The sequence below is a fragment of the Dryobates pubescens genome, chromosome 28 (assembly GCF_014839835.1).
Source record: "Dryobates pubescens isolate bDryPub1 chromosome 28, bDryPub1.pri, whole genome shotgun sequence".
NCBI lineage: Eukaryota > Metazoa > Chordata > Aves > Piciformes > Picidae > Dryobates > Dryobates pubescens.
Genome location: NC_071639.1, coordinates 1,221,419 through 1,243,631, shown reverse-complemented (window position 1 = coordinate 1,243,631; position 22,213 = coordinate 1,221,419). Strand labels below are relative to the sequence as shown.

Below are 22,213 nucleotides of genomic sequence, written 5' to 3'. Positions count from 1 at the left end.
CTGGAGAAGAGAAGGCTGAGAGGGATCTGATCAATGGTTACAAATATCTGAGGGGTGGGGGGCAGGAAGGGGCCAGGCTCTGGGCAGTGGTGTCCTGGGACAGGACAAGAGGCAATGGACACAAACTGGAACCCAGGAGGTTCCACCTGAACATGAGGAGAAACTTCTTTGGTGTGAGGCTGCTGAGCCCTGGAGCAGGCTGCCCAGAGAGGTTGTGGAGTCTCCTGCTCTGGAGCCTTTCCAGCCCCACCTGGCTGTGTTCTGTGTGCCCTGCCCTGGGTGCCCTGCTCTGGCAGGGGGTTGGACTGGGTGATCCCCAGAGATCCCCTCCAGCTCTGCCATCCTGTGCCTCTGTGATGCTTTGCTCCTACCAGAGGTGGTGTCTGTGGCAGGAGGCAGGCAGGGCTTAACCTTTATTCCAGAAACCATTAAAATGTGATGAAAATACCAGACTGCTCTGCACAGCCTCTCTTCGAGGTAGCAGGTGCCTAAGAGAGGAAGTAAAGGGGTGTTTGTCATAGAGTCATAGGAGGCCAGGTGGGAAGGGACCCCAAGGGTCACCTGCTCCAGCCTTTGTAGGTCACAGTAGGGTTGCAGGGAGCTGGCCCAGCAGCCTGGCAAGCTGAGCCTTCAAACTGCCCAGTGCAGGGGACTCCACTGCTGCCCTTGGGAGATGATTCCAGTGTCTGACTACTCATGGGGGCAGAGTGGCTGAGAGCAGCCAGGCAGAGAGGGACCTGGGGGTGCTGGTCGATGGTAGGCTGAACATGAGCCTGCAGTGTGCCCAGGCAGCCAAGAGGGCCAATGGCATCCTGGCCTGCATCAGGAAGTGTGGCCAGCAGGAGCAGGGAGGTCATTCTGCCCCTGGACACTGCACTGGTTAGGCTGCACCTCGAGTCCTGTGTCCAGTTCTGGGCTCCTCAGTTTAGGAAGGAGGTTGACTTGCTGGAAGGTGTCCAGAGAAGGGCAAGGAGGCTGGGGAGGGGCTTGGAGCACAGCCCTGTGAGGAGAGGCTGAGGGAGCTGGGGTTGCTTAGCCTGCAGAAGAGGAGGCTCAGGGGAGACCTTCTTGCTCTCTACAACTACCTGAAGGGAGGTTGTAGCCAGGTGGGGGTTGGTCTCTTCTCCCAGGCCCCCAGCAGCAGAACAAGAGGACACAGTCTCAGGCTGTGCCAGGGGAGGTTCAGGCTGGATGTTAAGAAGAAGTTCTCCACAGAGAGAGTGATTGCCCATTGGGATGTGCTGCCCAGGGAGGTGGTGGAGTCCCCATCACTGGAGGTGTTCAGGAGGAGACTTGATGGGGTGCTGGGTGCCATGGGTTAGTTGTTTGGGTGGTGTTGGACTGGTTGATAGGTTGGACTTGATGATCTTGAGGGTCTCTTCCAACCTGCTTTATTCTATGTATATGGGGAAGCCTTTTCTTCTGGAGTCCAATGGGAATGTCCCCAGCAGCAACTTGTCCCCATGCCCCCTTGTCTGAAGGTCTGTGCAGTCCCAAAGCTGGACAAACACTCAGACTCCAGTTTGACCTTTCTGTCCTGCCCTGTAATGATCCCTCTTTGAAAAAGGAGGGGAAACAGCTTCACACCTGGGAAGGGGATAAAACCCACACCACCCCAAACCTTGTCTCTGCTGTGAATTGCTTTATGGCTACCTGCAGCAGATCTGATCACCTCTTGGAGCTGTGTTATCACCTGGTTATTCCTTCCTGTGCAAGATTGCAGTTCATCAAGAGTAAAGCACTGGGGAATGAGCTGCTGGAGAGCAGAGAAGGGGAAAAGGACCTGGGGGTCCTGGTGGATGGGAGGCTGACCATGAGCCACCCATGTGCTCTGGTGGCCAAGGGCATCCTGGGGTGGATTAGAAGGGCTGTGACCAGTAGGTGAAGAGAGGCTCTCCTCCCTGTAGTACTCTGCCCTGCTGAGGCCACAGCTGGAATATTGTGTCCAGTTCTGGGGCCCTCAGTTCAGGAAGGACCTCAGGGAACTGCTTGAGAGAGTCCAGCACAGAGCCACAGAATTGATTGAGGGAGTAGAAGATCTTCCTCATGAGGAGAGCCTGAGGGAGCTGAGGGCTCTGGAGCTTGGAGAGGAGCAGCCTGAGGGTGAGCTCCTTGCTGTTGCTAAAGCTGTGCAGGGTGAGTGCCCAGAGGCTGGAGCCAGGCTCTGCTGGGGGATGCCCAATGCCAGCACCAGGGGCAGTGCTGGAAGCTGAGGCAGAGGAAGTGCCATGGGAACAGGAGGAGAAATTGTTTTGCTGTGAGGGTGACAGAGGCCTGGAGCAGGCTGCCCAGGGGGGTTGTGGAGTCTCCTCTCTGGAGATACTCAAGAGCTGCCTGGCTGTGTTCCTGTGTGCCCTGCCCTAGGTGCTCCTGCTCTGGCAGGGGTTGGACTGGAGGAGCTTTCCAGGTCCCATTCCCATTCTGTGCTTCTTTCTCTCCAGCAGGCCCAGGTGCTGCAGCCCTGCAGCAGCAGCGGTGTGCAGGCAGCGCTGGCTCAGTCTGCACTGGAAGCAGCAGGGTGACTTTTGTCCTGGAAGCTCAAGAAGCACAATCCTGGAGCAGAGGAGGAAAAGGGTTATGTTTTCCAAAGGGCAGAGCAGGATCCCACTCTGTGCTTCCAGAAACTGCCTGGGAAGCTTCAGAGCTCCAGCTGGGCACAGCCCCTGGGAGCAGGAGCTAGCTAGGGAAGAAGGGCCACGAAGGCAGGAGGAGGAACTGGTTAACAGGATTGAGCAGCTGTTCAGAGAGCTTGGGACTGCTTACACTGCCTGGTGTGACATGAGGAGGAGAGCAGTTTGTATACATCTTAGGGGAAGTTTCCTGTCAGGGGCAGATGCTGGGCTGCAGAGAGGCCTCTGTTTTGCAATGCTGTAGCCAAGGCTTTCAGATTCATGCAGAGAAAGGGAACAAGGCAGGCAAGGGTCCTTGGCCAGTGAAGAGAGGACCTTCAGGTGGTGCTGCTCTGGGATTATTCTGGGCTATTCCACCAGCCTCACACCAAAGAAGTTTCTCCTCATGTTCAGGTGGAGCTTCCTGGGTTCCAGTTTGTGTCCATTGCCTCTTGTCCTATCCCAGGACACCACTGCCCAGAGCCTGGCCCCTGCCTGCCCCCCACCCCTCAGATATTTGTAGCCATTGATCAGATCCCTCTCAGCCTTCTCCAGGCTCAACACCCCCAGGGCTCTCAGCCTCTCCTCCTGACACAGCTGTTCCAGGCCCTTCAGCATCCTCATAGCCTCCCCTGAACTCTGCACTTTTCCCCTGTCCCTTTTGAACTGGGGAGTACAGAACTGGACACAGTACTCCAGGTGTGGTCTCACCAGGGCAGAGTAGAGGGGGAGGAGAACCTCTCTTGACTTGCTGGCCACACTCTCTGAATGTAGCCCAGGAGACCATTTGCCTTCTTGGCCACAGGGCTCCTAGCTGACATCTCATACCTGATTACTTTAGCCACTCCTCAAACTGGGGTGAGTCTGTTTCCATAGGCTTAAAGTGCAGAGGTAGCAGCAGACTGGGATTTAGAGGGATTTAAGGTCTAGGGTCAGCTGTGCTGGGGAAGTTACCATGGAGAAAGGGCTAGGAAATTATCCTGCCTTAACCAAAGGAGAATGGTCTGGATGCCACAAACACTCTGCAGGATTTAGACACCTCCAGCAGATAAACATTGGACTGCAGACTATGTCTGTGGGCCTTAAGCAGCTGGCAGCGGGGAGTACCAGGGGGAGAACTGGCACTGCCAAGCTTTTAGTCAGTGCTTGTCCCTGTGATCATCCACAGCTGAGCTTCTGTCAGCCCCCTGACCCTGCTCCCAACTCTCATGAACCTCAGGAACTGCTGTCCTGCATTGGTACAGAGAATCACAGAATGGGTTGGGTTGGAAGGGACCTTCAAGACAATCTACTTACAAGCCCCCTGCCATGGGCAGGGACACCTCCCACCAGCACAGGCTGCTCAAGGCCTCATCCAGCCTGGCCCTGAACACCTCCAGGGAGGAGGCAGCCACAGCCTCCCTGGGCAGCCTGTGCCAGTGTCTCACCACCCTCACTGTGAAGAGCTTCATCTCCAGTCTCAGTCTCCCCTCTCCCAGCTCAAAGCCATTGTCCCTCCTGCTGGCACTCCCAGCCCTTGTCCAGAGTCCCTCCCCAGGGAAGGCTGCTCTGAGCTCTCCCTGGAGCCTTCTCTTCTCCAGGCTCAACAGCTCCAGCTCTCTCAGCTTGTCCCCATAGGGGAGGTTCTCCAACCCTCTGATCATCTTGGTGGCCTTCTCTGAATCCTCTCCAACACTTCCATGTCCTTGTGTAGGGAGCACCAAAACCAGATGCAGTGCTGCAGGTGAGGTCTCAGCAGAGCAGGGCAGCAGAGGAGCAGAATCTACTGGTTAGGTCTCTCCCCTGGAGCTCAATCCCCCAGATGTCAGAATCTACTTTACCTTTTGTGCTGATGACTTCATCTCTTTGAGTCTCTGCCAGCCTCAGGTGAACCTGGCTGAGCTTCCTCTCAGTTAAAATCCTCAGGCACAGGTAATTCACTTCCTCTCCCTGGTGCCCTTTTGCTGAGAGGGAAGCATCTCATGCCATGCTCTGATGCTGTGCTCCTCATTCTGCTTCACATCACAGCAGCCATTTGGTAAGTGGAGCTGTATTCAATTTCCCCCTTTCATCCAGAGGGCTGAACACCAATCTGTGATGTTTCCTGCAGCACTCAGAGTGTGGCTGAGGGGAAGCAGCAAATGAGCAGTGCTTGTGGCTGCCTTAAACATCAGTGGAGCCTAATGCAGTCAAAGAGGCTTTTCCTTTCTTCCTGCCTCTCCTCAGCTCCCCTTTGGCTTTCCACTGGCACATCTTTAATGGAAGGGGAGAGGGCTTTCCAAGCACAGCACAGGAAGTTGATGCTCATAGCTCTGCAGAGTCTAACCTGTAAGCAAGGTGAGGTGCAGTGGCTGAATGCCCTCCTGCAGCCTGGGACTGCCTTCCCTGTGCTGGGGTGAGACTGGGTGGAGTGTGTGCATGGAGTGAAACGCTGGTGAGCCTCTCTTCTCCTGAAGGAAATGTTCCTTCCTGCTGGCTCTGTGCCCTGTTCACACATTCCCTCTGCTCTCTCTTACGCTGAAAGATACTCAAGAATGCTAATTTTGATTCCTAGGTCTTGTTCCTCACCAAGATGTAGAAAGAAAAGGGGCTGGGGGGGTTGAAGGGGTTGGAGGGGCAGCCAGGTGGAATGGAACACATGGACAGTGGAGCTTGGGTTTGAAGTATCACAGTATCACCAAGGTTGGAAGAGACCTCAGAGATCATCAAGGTGAACACAGTCCAGACCATGGAGGCTTTGCTGGGAATGCCTACCTCAGCACAAGGTAGTAGCAATAATGATGAGCTGGAACCCAGGAGGTTCCACCTCAACAGGAGGAGAAACTTCTTTGGTGTGAGGCTGCTGAGCCCTGGAGCAGGCTGCCCAGAGAGGCTGTGGAGTCTCCTGCTCTGGAGCCTTTCCAGCCCCACCTGGATGTGTTCTGTGTGCCCTGCCCTGGGTGCCCTGCTCTGGCAGGGGTTGGGCTGGGTGATCTCTGGAGGTCCCTTCCAGCCTCTACCATTCTGTGATCTAAACTTTGGAGAAAGACTGAGGAAGATATGATTGAAAATGAGAGGGGATGAAGACACAAAGCTGAAGCTCCACAGGAGAGCTGTGCAGCCTGACAGAAATAAAGCAGCAGAAGGCCAGCTGGCATTAACAAGCAGCTCTCCCTTGATGGGAGTGGGGCAGAATTAGAATGAGAAGGCTGCTGAAGAGGAAGGGATGGAGTTGTGTGAACTGTGTAGGCAGAGGTAGAATTTAGAGATGGAGAAAGGAGTGGAAAGAGAGGAGCAGGGAGTGGAGGGAGAGGAGCAGCATCCACTTGAAAGCATGGCAGTGAGGAGCCTGTTGTGCTGCAGGGTGTAAGCTGGTGAAAGGTGTGAGGAATTGCTCAGCTCTTGGCACTGCAGACATTGTTTTTCTGGCTTGATTTCACCCAAGTGCTGCTAAAACAGGCTTTGAGTCACTGAATTTGAGGAAGTAGAAATATGGGGGAAGAGAAAGAGGGAGGCTTTGTGTGGCTGAAGGGCAGCAGGAGAGCTGCAGGGAATTACTGGCCTGAAGGAAGTGTGGGGCTGGGTGGGGAAATGTTGGTTGTGTTCTTAAGGAGTTGTGCCTTTTATCCACAAAGAAAATGCTCTTACAACTGCTTGATATTTGGCATAGGAGGGAGGGGAAAGTAAGGCCCAGGGGTTTAAACTGATCAGCAGGCCCAAGGATTCTTGGTTTCTAGTGGTGAAGCATACTCAAGAGTGTTAATTTTGGTTACTAGGTGCTTGTTCATCAGCTTCAGATACACAGGGAAAATAGGATGGGTAGTGGTAGGGCTGGGGGGATGGAGCAGGACTAGGAATGGGGAGATTGAGATTGGCTGTGAGGAAGAAGTTGTTCCCCAGGAGGGTGGTGAGAGCCTGGCACAGGCTGCCCAGGGAGGTGGTGGCAGCCTCCTGCCTGGAGGTGTTTGCAGCCAGGCTGGAGGTGGCTGTGAGCAACCTGCTGCAGTGTGAGGTGTCCCTGCCCATGGCAGGGGGTTGGGGCTGGCTGAGCCTTGAGCTCCCTTCCAGCCCTGACAGCTCTGTGATTCTGTGAACATGAGTGTCCTCTAATAGTCTTTCATTGTCTTCATGCCACAGAATCATGCAATCATAGAATGGTTTAGGTTGGAAGGGGCATTAGAGATCATCTACTCCAGGCTCCCCTGCCATGGGCAGGGACACCTCCCACCAGCACAGGCTGCTCAAGGCCTCATCCAGACTGGCCCTGAACACCTCCAGGGAGGAGGCAGCCACAGCCTTCCAGGGCAACCTGTGCCAGTGTCTCAGCACCCTCACTGGAAAGAATTCCTTCCTCATCACAGAATCACAGTATCACCAAGGTTGGAAGAGACCTCACAGATCATCGAGTCCAAGCTGTCACCACAGACCTCAGGACTAAACCATGGCTCTAAGTGCCACATCCAATCCCCTCTTGAACACCTCCAGGGATGGGGACTCCACCACCTCCCTGGGCTGCACATTCCAGTGGCTAGCAGCTTTCTCTGGGAAGAACTTTCTCCTCCCCTGGCACAGCTTGAGACTGTGTCCTCATCTCCAGTCTCAATCTCCCCTCTCCCAGCTCAAAGCCATTGTTCCTCATCCTGGCACTCCCAGCCCTTGTCCAAAGTCCCTCCCCAGCTCTCCTGGAGCCCTTCAGGTACTGGAAGGCTGCTCCAAGGCCTCCCTGGAGCCTTCTCTTCCCCAAGCTGAACAGCCCCAACTTGCTCAGCCTGTCCCCACAGGGGAGGTTCTCAGCCCTCTGATCATCCTTGTGGCCCTCTTATGCTGGGGGCCCAGAGCTGGATGCAGTGCTGCAGGTGGGGTCTCAGGAGAGCAGAATTCACTGCTCCCATCAATGTATCAGGGCCTCAGGAGAGAGACTGCAGGTGAAGAGCTGGCCTGGAGAGGACCCTGAGTAGTAGTTTTATGGGCTCAGAGTCAGCATTTAAGGAGAGGTCAATACTTTTATGAACTGATGATCTGAAGTGTGAGAAACAAAAGTCATCTGCCCAGCCCTTTCATGAAGCTGTGCATGGTGGAGCAGAGGACATTCATTCAGCTGCAGCTCACCACATCCAGTTCTGGCTTTCCCATCCCCACGTGGAAAGTGGAGGCTGTGTGGCAAACAAAAGGGAGGGGAGAAAGCATAGCACTAAGTCCATTCCCTGAGGCAGGATGCAGCCTGGATCGAGGGGCTCAGGAGAGGAAATGCCTCCAGTGCTGAGGGATTCATTTTCTTAACTGACATTGACATTGACTTTGGGGTTCTGAGTTCATTTCCCCAGAGCTGTTCCCACCTGATCACATTCTTCAGGCTTGAGCCATGAAACAAAAGCCAGCAGCAGTACTGCTCCTGTGCTCAGATACCTGCAGGTGGCTTTGTGGGAAGGTCATAGGATCATGGAATGGAAGGGCTTGGAAGGGAGCTCCTGTGGAGCTTCAGCTTTGTGTCTTCATCCCCTCTCATTTTCAACTCACATTTTCCTCATTCTTCCTCCAGCTTAAAGACTAAAGTTTAGATCATAGAATGGTAGAGGCTGGAAGGGACCTCCAGAGATCACCCAGTCCAAGCCCCTGCCAGAGCAGGGCACCCAGGGCAGGGCACACAGAACACATCCAGGTGGGGCTGGAAAGGCTCCAGAGCAGGAGACTCCACAGCCTCTCTGGGCAGCCTGCTCCAGGGCTCAGCAGCCTCACACCAAAGAAGTTTCTCCTCCTGTTGAGGTGGAACCTCCTGGGTTCCAGTTTGTGTCCATTGCCTCTTGTCCTGTCCCAGGACACCACTGCCCAGAGCCTGGCCCCTGCCTGCCCCCCACCCCTCAGATATTGATAGAGAAGGGCAAGGAGGCTGGGGAGAGGCCTCAAGCACAAGCCCTGTGAGGAGAGGCTGAGGGAGCTGGGGTTGCTTAGCCTGCAGAAGAGGAGGCTCAGGGGAGACCTTCTTGCTCTCTGCAACTCCCTGAAGGGAGGCTGTAGCCAGCTGGGCTTGGTCTCTTCTCCCAGGCCCCCAGCAGCAGAACAAGAGGACACAGTCTCAAGCTGTGCCAGGGGAGGTTGAGGCTGGAGGTGAGGAGAAAGTTCTTCCCAGCAAGAGGAATTGGCCACTGGAATGTGCTGCCCAGAGGATCCCCAGGAGTCCCCATCCCTGGAGGTGTTTAAGAGGAGCCTGGACGAAGCCCTTGGTGCCATGGTTGAGTTGATCAGATGGTGCTGGGTGACAGGTTGGACTTGATGATCTCTGAGGTCTCTTCCAACCTTATTGATTCTATGATATGCTTCTATGATTGATCAGATCCCTCTCAGCCTTCTCCTCTCCAGGCTCAACACCCCCAGGGCTCTCAGCCTCTCCTCCTCACACAGCTGTTCCAGGCCCTTCAGCATCCTCATGGCCTCCCCTGGACTCTCTCCAGCAGTTCCCTGTGCCTCCTGACCTGGGGAGCCCAGAGCTGGCTCCGGTGTGGCCTCTCCAGGGCACAGCAGTGTACAGACCTGTTCCAGTGATGTAGCCAGGAGCCTGCTGCAGGGGGCTGAGTCTCTGGGGACAGCTGCACCCCGCTGTGTGGAGTGCCTCAGGTACACTTACAGTGCTGGGCCAAACCTGTGTAGGGCTCCTGCCAAAAGAGGTGGCTCTCACCTTCTTCCATTAGCTTTAGACTGTCATTAAGTGTAATTACAGAGCTCTTAAAAGCATCCTGCAGAAGTCACTTTGTGATAAAAATTGGACCTTAGCACCATGTCTGAGGGACTGCTTTGGGTGCCCTCTTCAGCTGCAGTTTTACTTACATCTGAACTGGGGGGTGGGGCAAACTTTCAGCTTTGCAGTCCAAGCAGTGTGCAGCTGTGTTTCAGGTCTTGTATTCCTGCAGCTGAGCCCTCTGAACAGGAGCCAGCACTGTGCCCAGGTCCCCAGGAAGGCCACCAGCATCCTGACCTAGTCAGCAGGAGCAGGGCAGTGGTGGTGCTCCTGGCCTGGGCACTGGGGAGGTCACACCGTGACTGCTGGCCTCAGCTCTGGGCCTCTCACTCCCAGAAGGACTTTGAGGAGCTGGAGCAGGTCCAGAGAAGGGTAACAGAGCTGGGGAAGGGTCTGGAGAGCAGGGCTGGGGAGGAGCAGCTGAGGGAGCTTGGGGGTGTTTGGTGTGGAGCAGAGGAGGCTGGGGGAGACCTCCTTGCTCTCTGCAGCTCCCTGAGAGGAGGCTGGAGCCAGCTGGGGGTTGGGCTCTGCTCCCTAGTCTCAGGTGATAGGAGGAGAGGACATGGCCTGAAATTGTGCCAGGGGAGGCTTAGGTTGGAGAGGAGGACAAATTTGTTTGCTGCAAGAGTGGTCAGGGACTGGCAGAGGCTGCCCAGGGGGGTGGTGGAGTCCCCATGCCTGGAGGTGTTCCAGCAAGCTGTGGCCATGGCACTTGGGGCCAGGGTTGGGTGGCCATGGGGGGGTTGGGTTGCTGGCTGGGCTGGGTGATCCCAGAGGTGTTTTCCAACCCAACCAACCCTGTGAAAAGCCATGCTGATTAAACTTGGATTTTTCTCTCCATCCTTTACAAATGTCTCCACCTTCATTCCCTGGGGACAGACACATCCTCTGTGAGAGCCTGTCTGACAGCAGGAGTTTGTGTGGAGTCTTTCTGAGGGCAGGAGAAGCAACAGCACTGAACCAGCCTGTCAGGATTCAGTTCCTAACACTTGTTTAGCTTCTGGAATGTCTTAGTCCCAGAAAGATTCCTCCCTCAAGTCTGCTTGGCATGAAGAAGTCTCAGCCCAGCAAGCACCCATTGGAAGCTGTACAGGAACAGATGAAGCCTAAAGAAGTGAAACTGAAGTTCACAAAGAACAGGAGGAGCAGAGGAGGAGCAGAGGGCTGGAGCTGCTCTGCTGTGAGCACAGCCTGAGGGAGTTGGGGTTGTGCAGGCTGGAGAGGAGAAGGCTCCCAGGAGACCTCATTGTGGCCTTGCAGGATCTGCAGGGGGCTCCAAGAAAGCTGGGGAGGGACTTGTGAGGGTGTCAGGGAGGGATAGGACTGGGGGGGATGGAGCAGAACTAGAAATGGGGAGATTGAGATTGGCTGTGAGGAAGAAGTTGTTCCCCAGGAGGGTGGTGAGAGCCTGGCACAGGCTGCCCAGGGAGGTGGTGGCAGCCTCCTGCCTGGAGGTGTTTGCAGCCAGGCTGGAGGTGGCTGTGAGCAACCTGCTGTGGTGTGAGGTGTCCCTGCCCATGGCAGGGGGTTGGCACTGGCTGAGCCTTGAGCTCCCTTCCAGCCCTGACAATTCCATGACTCCATGACTCTAACATGAGGAGGTTAGGGGCCAGCAGTGAGCACACATGTGATTCTTTGGGGTTGGTTGGTCAGCAGCAGGCAGCATGTTTGGGCTGTGGCCGTTCAGGTCTGTGTCCTGTGCTGGTTACCTGCCTACACCTCTCAGCCTAGTGACCTAGCAGGGGGGGTTCTGCCTTCAGGACCACCCAGCACCTTCTGTGGGTGGTGGGGAACAAGCCAGGCTGTCTCCCCTACTGCCTTACTTCTCAGTTTGACCTCTGGAGGACCACTGAAGATGAGAGACTCCCTGGTGTGCCCCGTGCAGAGCTCAGCTATCCTGGGCAGCTGGGCAGGGCTCTCTCTTGGGCTCTGAACTCAGCAGGATGCTCCCCCTTGGCTGCATCCCAGGGGCAGGAGGAGCTCTCCTGCTCTCCCCCTCACCCTCCCAGCCCAGACAGCCCTTTGCTGTGAGCTGCTGGCAGCAGGCAGTGCTGGGGAGGGTGAAGGAGGGTGAGTTGTTCTGCCTTTCTGTTTGCTGTCACAGCCTGCCTGGGTGTTCTGGCTCTCCCATTACCAGCATGCACATGGGTGTTCCTGTGGCCATGCAGAGCCTCCTTTGCTGCTTTCCCACCTGGGTATGGGTGAGGAAATGAGTCAAGCTCACAGCTTTCTAAGCCAGCTTCTTACCCTCAGCCATTCTCTTATCTTTGTTTCCTGCTTATAAGTTCATTAAGCTCAAGCATTAAACTGCACTGAGTGAGTCAGGAAATTGCTCTGCCAGCAGGTCTCTGTTAATAGGAAAACTAACCCAAGATGTGTAGCAGAGCTCCCCATGTGCCAGGAGTGCAGTCTTGGCTGCCTCTGTTTGCCTGCTTGCTTGCAAGGCTGCTGCCTGTGGCATCCTATCCCTCAGAGCTCGTAGGAGGAAGAGCAGGTTTCCTGGAACCACAGAAGGGCTTCAGATGGAAGGAGGCTCAGAGATCATCCAGTTCCAACCCCCCTGACACGGGCAGGGGCACCTGACTCCAGCCCAGGCTGCTCAGCAGCAACACCTAACATCAGCCAGGGGCTGAACACCTCCAGGGAGGGACATCCACAGCCTCCCTGGGCGACCTCTGCCAGGGTCTCACCTCCCGCACTGCCAAGAATTCCTTCCTCATCTCCAGTCTCCATCTCCCCTCTCCCAGCTCCCAGCCATTGCCCCTCTCCTGTCACTGCAAGACCCATCTGGACATGTTCCTGTGTGACCTGGACTGGGTGATCCCTGGAGGTCCCTTCCAGCCCCTGCCACTCTGCCTGGGAGTGCCTGGGCTGTTTCCAGAGCAGCACACCTACAGCTAGGGGAGTTTGTTAGGGTGCCAAGAGGAGAGTGAGACAGCACAAGCTGCTTGACCTCAGGTGGAAAGCTCCCAACAGCAATGTCATCACCATCATGCCTTGAGTGCCTTAGTTGTGCCAGTTCCTTAGGGACCACTCAGGCATGTCATGCAAGGACCTTCTAACCAGGCAGTGCTCAGAGCTGTGTTCCCTCTCCCTGCTTCTCCTGTTGGCCAGCTATGAGCATGTGCTGCTGCTTCTGCTCCTTGCTTCACAAGCATGGCCAGGGCTGTGCTGCCTCCTTCACAGGCGTTGCAGGGATGGGAAGCTGCTGGGCTGGTGCCTGATGACAGCTTGGTATCCAGTTTGCTGTGGGCTGTGGGCTCAGTGTCTCTGCAGGGGGGACAGGGCTGGGTCAGCTCTCATGCTCTAGGTGTGCTCATGCCAAATTCAGCTGGAAGTCCTCAGCAAAGGAAGTGTTCAACAAGTTGGTCTCCTAGAATCAGAGAATGGGTTGGGTTGGAAGGGACCTTAAAGCTCATCCAGTTCCAAGCCCCTGCCATGGGCAGGGACACCTCCCACCAGCCCAGGCTGCTCAAGGCCAGGGAGGGAGCATCCACAGCTTCCCTGGGCATCCTGTTCCAGTCTCTCACCAGCCTCACTGCCAAGAATTCCTTCCTCATCTGCAGTCTCAGTCTCCCCTCTCCCAGCTCAAAGCCACTGTCCCTTGTCCTTTCACTCCCAGTCCTTGCCAAAAGTCTCTCCCCAGCTCTCCTGGGGATCATCAAGTCCTCCCTGGGCAGCACATCCCAGTGGCCAATTCCTCTTGCTGGGAAGAACTTTCTCCTCACCTCCAGCCTAAACCTCCCCTGGCACAGCTTGAGACTGTGTCCTCTTGTTCTGGTGCTGGCTGCCTGGCAGAAGAGCCCAACCCCCACCTGGCTCCAACCTCCCTTCAGGGAGTTGCAGAGAGCAAGAAGGTCTCCCCTGAGCCTCCTCTTCTCCAGGCTGTTTTTCTCTGAAAGGGATCCACTGCTGGCTCCTTCAGCCACACTTCTCCCCAAAGATGGAGCAGCAGTGTGTGCAGGACTGGGATCCAAGTGACTCTCCTTCCTCTCTGCAAACCTGAGCTATCCACATGGCCTCTACAGCTGCCTCTAAATCCAGACAGGATCAGGAAATCACAGCCCCAGAACCACAAAGTGCTCTTTGCTCCAGTGCAGCATTTCAGGATGCAGATCATGGTCCTGTGAAGTGCAGAGGAGTGTAGCCTTGGGGAGCAGACCTGGGCCAGCAGGGAGACAGCAGTGAGAGTGAATCCACTGTGTGAGGAGAAAGTTCTTCCCACTGGGGAAGTTGTTGGCCACTGGGATGTGCTGCCCAGGGAGGTGGTGGAGTCCCCATCCCTGGAGGGGTTCAGGAGGGGATTGGATGTGGCACTTGGAGCCATGGTCTAGCAGTCAGGAGGTGCTGGGTGACAGCTTGGACTTGATGATCTCTGAGGGCTTTCCCAACCTGGTTGATTCTGTGATTCTGTTCTATTCTATTCCAGACTGGGACTTGGCTGCAGGGATCCAGCTCCTATCAATAACTGCCAGCAGTGTGCTGTGGGGACATAAAGCTCCTTTTGTCTGGCCTGAAATCGTGCCAGGGGAGGGTTAGGCCGGAGATGAGGAACAATTTCTGTGCTGCAGGAGTGGTCAGGGCCTGGCAGAGGCTGCCCAGGGAGCTGGTGGAGTCCCCATGCCTGGAGGTGTGGCCATGGCACCTGGGGCCAGGGTTTCCTAGCTCTGGTGGTGCTGGGTTGATGTGGCACTGGATGACCTTGGAGGTGTTTTCCAAGCAAAGCCACTCTGATTCTGTGCAGTTGGTGGTTCCCTTTTGTGAGCTGTGGTGGTCACCTGAGGACAGCAGCCCTGCTTCAGCTGCAGGAAGCTGGGGCTCTGCTTAGCAGGGATGCATTGAGGTGCAGTCACAGACAGGAATTTGTTTGCATCTGGAGAAACTCACAGAAGAGAACTCTGGGATGAGCCAGACGAAAAGAGGTGTTTGTGTCATGTTTCTGGGGAGGCACACACAGCAAGAGGCAGTGGCAGGTTCTCATTCACTGGCACAGAAGTGGAGGCAGAGCAGAGCTGCAGCTACAGAGCCCATGGAGCCTCTGTGCCCTTTGCAGGGCTTGCAGACAAAGCAGCTCTGGGTTTGTAAACCTCCCTTTGAAGCCAGAGCTGTTTCTTTTACCAACCTTCTGATAGCTCCTGTAGCACCCCAGACAAAGAAGCATTTGCCTGCTGCAAAGGGATTCTATGCATCCAAGCAGCAGACAAGCAGCAGATGCAGCATGGAGAGACAAACAGGACCCAGAATCATAGAACCACACAGCTGTGGAGGTTGGGAAAGGCCTTTGAGATCACCAAGCCCAAGCTCTCCCCCAGAGCTCACAGCCCCAGCCCTGCTGCTGAGCCACTGCTACTACCCCACAGCCCTCAGCACCACATCCATGCAGCTCTGAAACCCCTCCAGGGATGCAGCACCTCCCTGGGCAGCCTGGGACAGGGCCTGAGAGCCCTTGCTGGGGGGAGATTGCAGAGTCACAGAATCACTGAGGTTGGAGGAGACCTCAAAGATCATCAAATCCAAGCTGTCACCACAGACCTGATGACTAAACCATGGCACCAAGTGCCACATCCAATCCCCTCTTGAACACCTCCAGGGATGGGGACTCCACCACCCTTCAGGGAGTTGGAGAGAGCAAGAAGGTCTCCCCTGAGCCTCCTCTTCTGCAGGCTAAGCAACCCCAGCTCCCTCAGCCTCTCCTCACAGGGCTGTGCTCCAGACCCCTCCACAGCCTCCTTGCCCTTCTCTGGACACCTTCAAGTCTCTCAATGTCCTTCTTGACCTGAGGAGCCCAGAACTGGACACAGGACTCAAGGTGTGGCCTAAGCAGTGCTGAGCACAGGGCACAAGGACTTCCCTGCTCCTGCTGGCCACACTCTTCCTGATGCAGGCCAGGATGCCCTTGGCCTTCTTGGCCCCCTGGGCACACTGCAGGCTCATGTTTAGGTGGCTGTCAGTCAGCACCCCCAGGTCCCTTTCTGTTTGGTAGCTCTCAGCCACTCTGACCCCAGCCTGTAGTCTGTTCCTAATCTCCAACCTGAACCTCCCCTGGCACAGCTTGAGGCTGTTTCCTCTCCTCCTGTCCCTTGTTGCATGTGGGAAGAGCCCAACCCCACCTGGCTCCAGCCTCCTCTCAGGGAGCTGCAGAGAGCAAGGAGGTCTCCCTCAGCCTCCTCTTCTCCAGACTGAACACCCCCAGCCCCCTCAGCTGCTCCTCTCCAGAGCTGTGTCCCAGGCCTCATTACAGCCTCAGGAAATACAATCACCACTGTCCTGTGCTGTCTGGGGGCTCTGTCCCTGACCTGCAGTGTCCCTGACCTGCAGTGTCCCTGTTGTGCACAGTGAGCACCTCAGGGTGAAGTGCTGCAGTGGCTGAGTGAGGGCCACAGTGTCCACGGGGTGTGCAGGGTTGTGTGGACAGCTCACCAGAGCTGTGTGAGCAGCCTCTGGTGTGACTTAGGAGCAATTCTCAGCAATGAGAAACCCTCCAGCTGCAAACCAGTGAACAGCCAGGCCAGGCCAGCCAGCAAATGGTGTCAGGCATCCTGAGTAAGAGCCAAGGACGTTTGGAATCACACAGCACTGAAGGGCTGCTTCCAGGGAGCATGTGGGATCCCTTCAGAAGAGCTCAGGGGAGCTGCTGCTCATTTATATTTTAGGTCTCCTGAGAGATAAGAGCCTGAATTAAGTCCCTCTTGGAAGTGAGTTAGAGGATAGGCTTCAGCCAGGGTTCTTGGGGACAGGCTGAGAGAGTTGGGGCTGTTCAGCCTGGAGAAGAAAAGGCTCCAGGGAGACCTCAGAGCAGCCTGCCAGGACCTGAAGGGCTCCAGGAGAGCTGGGGAGGGACTCTGGACAAGGGCTGGGAGTGCCAGGATGAGGAACAATGGCTTTGAGCTGGGAGAGAAGAGATTGAGACTGGAGATGAGGAAGGAATTCTTGGCAGTGAGGGTGGTGAGACTCTGGCACAGGCTGCCCAGGGAGGCTGTGGCTGCCTCCTGCCTGGAGGTGTTCAAGGCCAGGCTGGATGAGGCCCTGAGCATCCTGGGCTGGTGTGAGGTGTCCCTGCCCATGGCAGGGGTTGGGACTGGATGATCCTCAAGGTCTCTTCCAACCCAAAGCATTCCAGGCTTCCTGTGCTAACTTGGTGAGCTGTGGGCCAGATGAGGTGCAGCACAGGGCTGGGGTCCCTGTTGCTGTTATGAGTCTCCTGCTCTGGAGCCCAGAATGGCCTGGGCTGGAAGGGGCCTTCCAGAGCATCCAGTCACAGGACACCTCCCACCAGCACAGCTTGCTCAGGCCTCATCCAGCCTGGCCCTGAGCACCTCCAGGCAGGAGGCAGCCACAGCCTCCCTGGGCAGCCTGTGCCAGGCTCTCCCCAGCCTCACTCTCAAGAATTCCTTCCTCATCTCCATCTCAGTCTCCCCTCTGCCAGCTCAAAGCCATTGTTCCTCATCCTGGCACTCCCAGCCCTTGCCAGAAGTCCCTCCCCAGCTCTCCTGGAGCCCTTCAGGTAGTGAAGACCCTGCCTCTGCAAATGAGGAGGTTTTTCACCCCTGTCTCCCTGCTGCAGCCCTGTATGAGCTGTGATTTAGCAGTGAACTCCCTCCCAGGCTCTGCAATCCCCCAGAAGCCTTTCAGAACCATAATCTATATGTGCTGGCAACCTGCATAAATTTACATCCCTGAAAAGGAGCAAATGTAGGTAATTGAGCAAGCAGAGCTGTGTGCTGAGAGCACACAATGCTGCCTCTTTCAGCAGCTGTGTGTGACTAAAGCAGCCTCTAATTCTTCCTGGATGCAGAATGCTGGCTCCAGAGGAGGACACTGGCAGTGTGGCCTTGTAAATACAGCTGGAGAGAAACAGCTCTGTACCCAGAGCAAGAGGCTGGAAAGCAGGAAAGTGCCTGGCCAGTGGGAATCATAGAACCACTGAATGGTCAGGGCTGGAAGGGGCCTCAAGGCTCAGCCAGTCCCAACCCCCTGCCATGGGCAGGGACACCTCACACTGCAGCAGGTTGCTCACAGCCACCTCCAGCCTGGCTGCAAACACCTCCAGGCAGGAGGCTGCCACCACCTCCCTGGGCAGCCTGTGCCAGGCTCTCACCACCCTCCTGGGCAACAACTTCTTCCTCACAGCCAAGCTCAATCTCCCCATTTCTAGTTCTGCTCCATCCCCCTGTCTCGGTCCAGAGAGGGAAGGAGACTGAATTCTTTTGAATATTCCCATGTTGTGAAATGAATAGGCACAAACGAGGCCAAAATATCAACAGCCAGGCTATTGATTACATAGAGAAAATGGAAATAAGAAGGGGAGAGGGAGAAGATAGAGAGGGAGAGAGAGAAGAGGAAAGGAGTTATATTACCACACCCCTCACCCAGCCCAAGACACTTTGAGTCTGTGGAGGCAAGGTGCTGCATGAGGTGCTGGGTTTGTGCTGAGGCTTTGGCTGGAGATGCGATGTGATCCCTCTGGGCAGCCTGGGTCTGTAGAGAAAGGGTGCTGAGGCTTTGGCTGGAGAATAGATGAGGTCCCTCTGGGCAGCGTGGGTCAGCTCCATGAGTAGAGGACATGGAGAGAGGGTTCAGTCTGCTTCCTTCCTCCTCAGCGGCATGCTCCTCCTTCAGCCTTTTTCTCTCTGCGTTTTTCTTCCCTCCATTGCGGTTTCTTCCCCTGCGGTTTTCTTCCCCCTGAGCCAGTAGTGGTCAAGTCTTTTATAGTTTTTAGTCCTTAGGTATGTGTCCAGGCATTGTCCCTCAGGAATTCAGGAGCCAGGAAATCATAAGTATCCAGATATCGTTCCCCAGGAAGTCTTTCTGTGTATTCATGTGAGTTTGGACAGTGGTCTGGATGGAAGGGGGGGGCCTCCGCCTCCTTCCTCTCCATCTCCCTGCCTACCCACTTATCACACATCAGGAGACAGGTGGAGAGTCCATTGACTCATCACCCTCCCTTCCTGGGGGTATCTGATAGCTAGGAATGATCTTGTGCTGGCTGGGTCCTTGGGTCATTGTTGTAGGCCAGCTGCAGTCCAGTGTTATCACGATGCAATCACAAGGTGATTTGCATCCAGGATTGGTACTGTCTGGGCAAGCAGCAAGGATTTTATCTTTGTTGACTCACACCAGGAGTAGACTCTTACACCCCCCCAGTCCTATCCCTCCCTGACAGCCTCACAAGTCCCTCCCCAGCTTTCTTGGAGCCCCCTGCAGATCCTGAGAGGCCACAATGAGGTCTCCTGGGAGCCTTCTTCTGGTCTCTTCTGTCTTAGAATCACATAGAATTGTCAGGGTTGGAAGGGAGCTCAGCCAGTCCCAACCCCCTGCCATGGGCAGGGACACCTCACACTGCAGCAGGTTGCTCACAGCCACCTCCAGCCTGGCTGCAAACACCTCCAGGCAGGAGGCTGCCACCACCTCCCTGGGCAGCCTGTGCCAGGCTCTCACCACCCTCCTGGGGAACAACTTCTTCCTCGCAGCCAATCTCAATCTCCCCACTTCGAGTTTTGCTCCATCCCCCCCAGTCCTATCCCTCCCTGACACCCTCAAAAGTCCCTCCCCAGCTTTCTTGGAGCCCCCTGCAGATCCTGCAAGGCCACAGTGAGGTCTCCTGGGAGCCTTCTCCTCTCCAGCCTGCACAACCCCAACTCCCTCAGGCTGTGCTCACAGCAGAGCAGCTCCAGCCCTCTGCTCCTCCTCGTGGCCCTTCTCTGGACACCTTCCAGCCCCTCCAGAGCCTTCCTGGCACAGAGGCTCCAGAGCTGGCCCCAGAGCTGCAGCTGTGGTCTCAGCAGAGTGGAGCAGAGGGGCAGAATCCCCTCCCTGGCCCTGCTGGCCACACTTCTCTTGCTGCAGCCCAGGCTCTGCTTGGCTCTCTGGGCTGCAGGTGCTCACTGGTGCACATCACACCGTAAATTCTGCCCTTCCTGGCCTGCACTCTTCATAAAGGGAGGATGCTGCTGCTGTGGCTCTCTGGGAAGGTGATCCATGGCAAAGCAGCACTTCCAAAGGCATGTCATGAGCTATGGGAATCCTCAGCATGCAGTGCACACTGCTTGCCTTGTGTGTGAGCCCTCACAGCAGGGAAGGTCCAGCTTCTAGCCTGTGTCAGCAGGTATCTAGGAACAGGCTGCTGGCACTTGGCATCCCTTGCAGTCAGAAGAGAGCCAGGGAGGCAGTCCCTGGGTTTCATGGCTGTATCCTTTAGGGAGAAAAAAAGATCCCTGCCCTGCACTTAGAGTATTTGCTGGTTTGCCCAGGGGGCTCCTGGCTACAAGCAGTGAATAAACAGGTGGAGAATCCCTGGAGGTGTTTAGGAAGAGCCTGGATGAGGCCCTTGGTGCCATGGTTGAGTTGATCAGATGGTGCTGGGCGAGAGGTTGGACTCAGTGATCTCAAAGGTCTCTTCCAACCTGGTAAATTCTATTCCATTCCATCCCATCCCATTCTATTCCATCCCATCCCATTCTATTCTATTCTATTCTATTCTATTCTATTCTATTCTATTCTATTCTATTCTATTCTATTCTATTCTATTCTATTCTATTCTATTCTATTCCATTCTATTCCATTCCATTCCATTCCATTCCATCCTATCCCATTCCATTCTCAGACTGATGAAGCAAAATCACAGCACAGGGGCAGGTGAGTCTCAGACTGCTTCTGGAGTTCATTGTGTGCCAAGTGTTGCCCAGGTGGCACAGGTGGAGGCTGGGCAGAGGAACTGAGCTGTGCACAGCTGCTCTGCTGAGCTGGGGGTGTGCTGGGGGTGCTGCCAGTGCCTTTCACTGGGGGATCACAACGACCATAAGCAGGGGCATGGTTCGGTCTGGCACACTGCACCCAGCTTCTGACAGCCTCTGGAGAGCTCCAGGAGGGGCAGCTTTGGTTTTGCACCCAAGAGGAGGCAGCCAACAAGTGAAACCCCAGCTGAGGCAGAGGCTCCTGGGAGAATCATAGCATGGTCCAGGCTGGAAGGCAGCTCCAAAGCTCACCCAGTCCAACCCCCTGCACTCAGCAGGGACATCCCCAACTAGATCAGGCTGCCCAGAGCCCTGTCCAGCCTCACCTTGAATATCTCCAACCACCTCCCTGGGCAACCAGCAGCGCTCCAGCAGCCTCCTGGTGCAGAACTTGTGCCTCACATCCAATCTCAATCTCTCTGCTCCAGTCTGAAGCCATTGCCCCTGGTGCTGTCCCTGCAGGCCTTTGGGAACAGTCTCTCTCCATCCTCCCCGTGGCCCCCTTCAGGTACTGGCAGGCTGCTCTCAGGTCTCCCCGGAGCTTTCTCCTCTCCAGGCTGCTGGAGGCTGCTCCCTGCGCAGGCAGTGAATCCCTCTCGTGTCTGTTGTGACCCCGCAGGTGAGAAGGCTGCGGCGGAGCCGGACGAGGCGGAGCTGCTGAGCCTCAGCAAGCGGCTGGTGGAGAGCGCGGTGCTGAAGGCTGTGCAGCAGTACCTGGAGGAAACGCAGGGCAAGAGCAGGCAGCCTGACGGCAGCCCCGTGAGCGCCGAAGAGGCAGCGAGCGGCGGCAGGACTGAGGAGGGCACCGACAGCAGCAAGTGAGCGCCGAGCGGAGGGGCTGCGAGCGCACAGCCCGCCCGGAGCCGCCGCCCGGAGCCGCAGCCCGGAGCCACCGTCCGGAGCCGCCGCCCAGAGCCGCCGCAGCCCGGAGCCGCCGCAGCCCGGAGCCGCCGCAGCCCGGAGCCACCGTCCGGAGCCGCCGCCCGGAGCCGCCGCAGCCCGGAGCCGCCGCAGCCCGGAGCCGCCGCCCGGAGCCACCGTCCGGAGCCGCCGCCCGGAGCCGCCGCAGCCCGGAGCCGCCGCCCGGAGCCGCCGCAGCCCGGAGCCACCGTCCGGAGCCGCCGCCCAGAGCCGCCGCAGCCCGGAGCCGCCGCAGCCCGGAGCCGCCGCCCGGAGCCACCGTCCGGAGCCGCCGCCCGGAGCCGCCGCAGCCCGGAGCCGCCGCCCGGAGCCGCCGCAGCCCGGAGCCACCATCCGGAGCCACCGCAGCCCGGAGCCGCCACCGCCCGGCGCCGCAGCCCGGAGCCACCGTCCGGAGCCGCCGCAGGACGTGTCCCAGCTCTGCCGAGCTCCGCTGAGCGCTGCTGGCGGCACTCTGCTCGCCAGGCTCTCAGCAGGAGCTGCTTCTGCCTGGAGGACGCTGCCTGCTGGTTTGATCACTGCCTGCACTGGGGAGGAGCCTGCTGGGCGCTGGGGCAGTGGAAGAAGGAGAGGACAGTGAAGCAGAGGCTGCAGTCTCCACTTGATAGCAGGAGGCCCTTCCTTCCCTGGGGAGAGAGCCTGGACCCTTTGCTTTTGCCTTTGGGACTGTCCTGAGTGGGCACAGAGGAGGCTGTGCCCTGGAAGGAGCCTTTGGGACTGTCCTGAGTGGGCACAGAGGAGGCTGTGCCCTGGAAGGAGCCTTTGGGACTGTCCTGAGTGGGCACAGAGGAGGCTGTGCCCTGGAAGGAGCCTTTGGGACTTTCCTGAGTGGGCACAGAGGAGGCTGTGCCCTGGAAGGAGCCTTTGGGACTTTCCTGAGTGGGCACAGAGGAGGCTGTGCCCTGGAAGGAGCCTTTGGGACTGTCCTGAGTGGGCACAGAGGAGGCTGTGCCCTGGAAGGAGCCTTTGGGACTTTCCTGAGTGGGCACAGAGGAGGCTGTGCCCTGGAAGGAGCCTTTGGGACTTTCCTGAGTGGGCACAGAGGAGGCTGTGCCCTGGAAGGAGCCTTTGGGACTTTCCTGAGTGGGCACAGAGGAGGCTGTGCCCTGGAAGGAGCCTTTGGGACTGTCCTGAGTGGGCACAGAGGAGGCTGTGCTGTGGCAGGAGCCTTTGGGACTGTCCTGAGTGGGCACAGAGGAGGCTGTGCTGTGGCAGGAGCCTTTGGGACTGTCCTGAGTGGGCACAGAGGAGGCTGTGCC

General features: G+C 56.8%; 1 protein-coding gene across 1 annotated transcript in view; it reads left to right on the top strand.

The window, feature by feature from the left end:
- The window catches only part of AKAP7 (A-kinase anchoring protein 7), a 142,824-nt gene extending 121,962 nt beyond the window's left edge, over positions 1–20,862 (top strand). Inside the window, exon 8 of the mRNA XM_054174024.1 lies at positions 20,653–20,862. Coding sequence (XP_054029999.1) covers positions 20,653–20,855 — 203 coding nt within the window. The 3' untranslated portion in view covers positions 20,856–20,862. The remainder of the gene's footprint in view (positions 1–20,652) is intronic.
- The last annotated feature ends 1,351 nt before the right edge of the window (positions 20,863–22,213 follow it).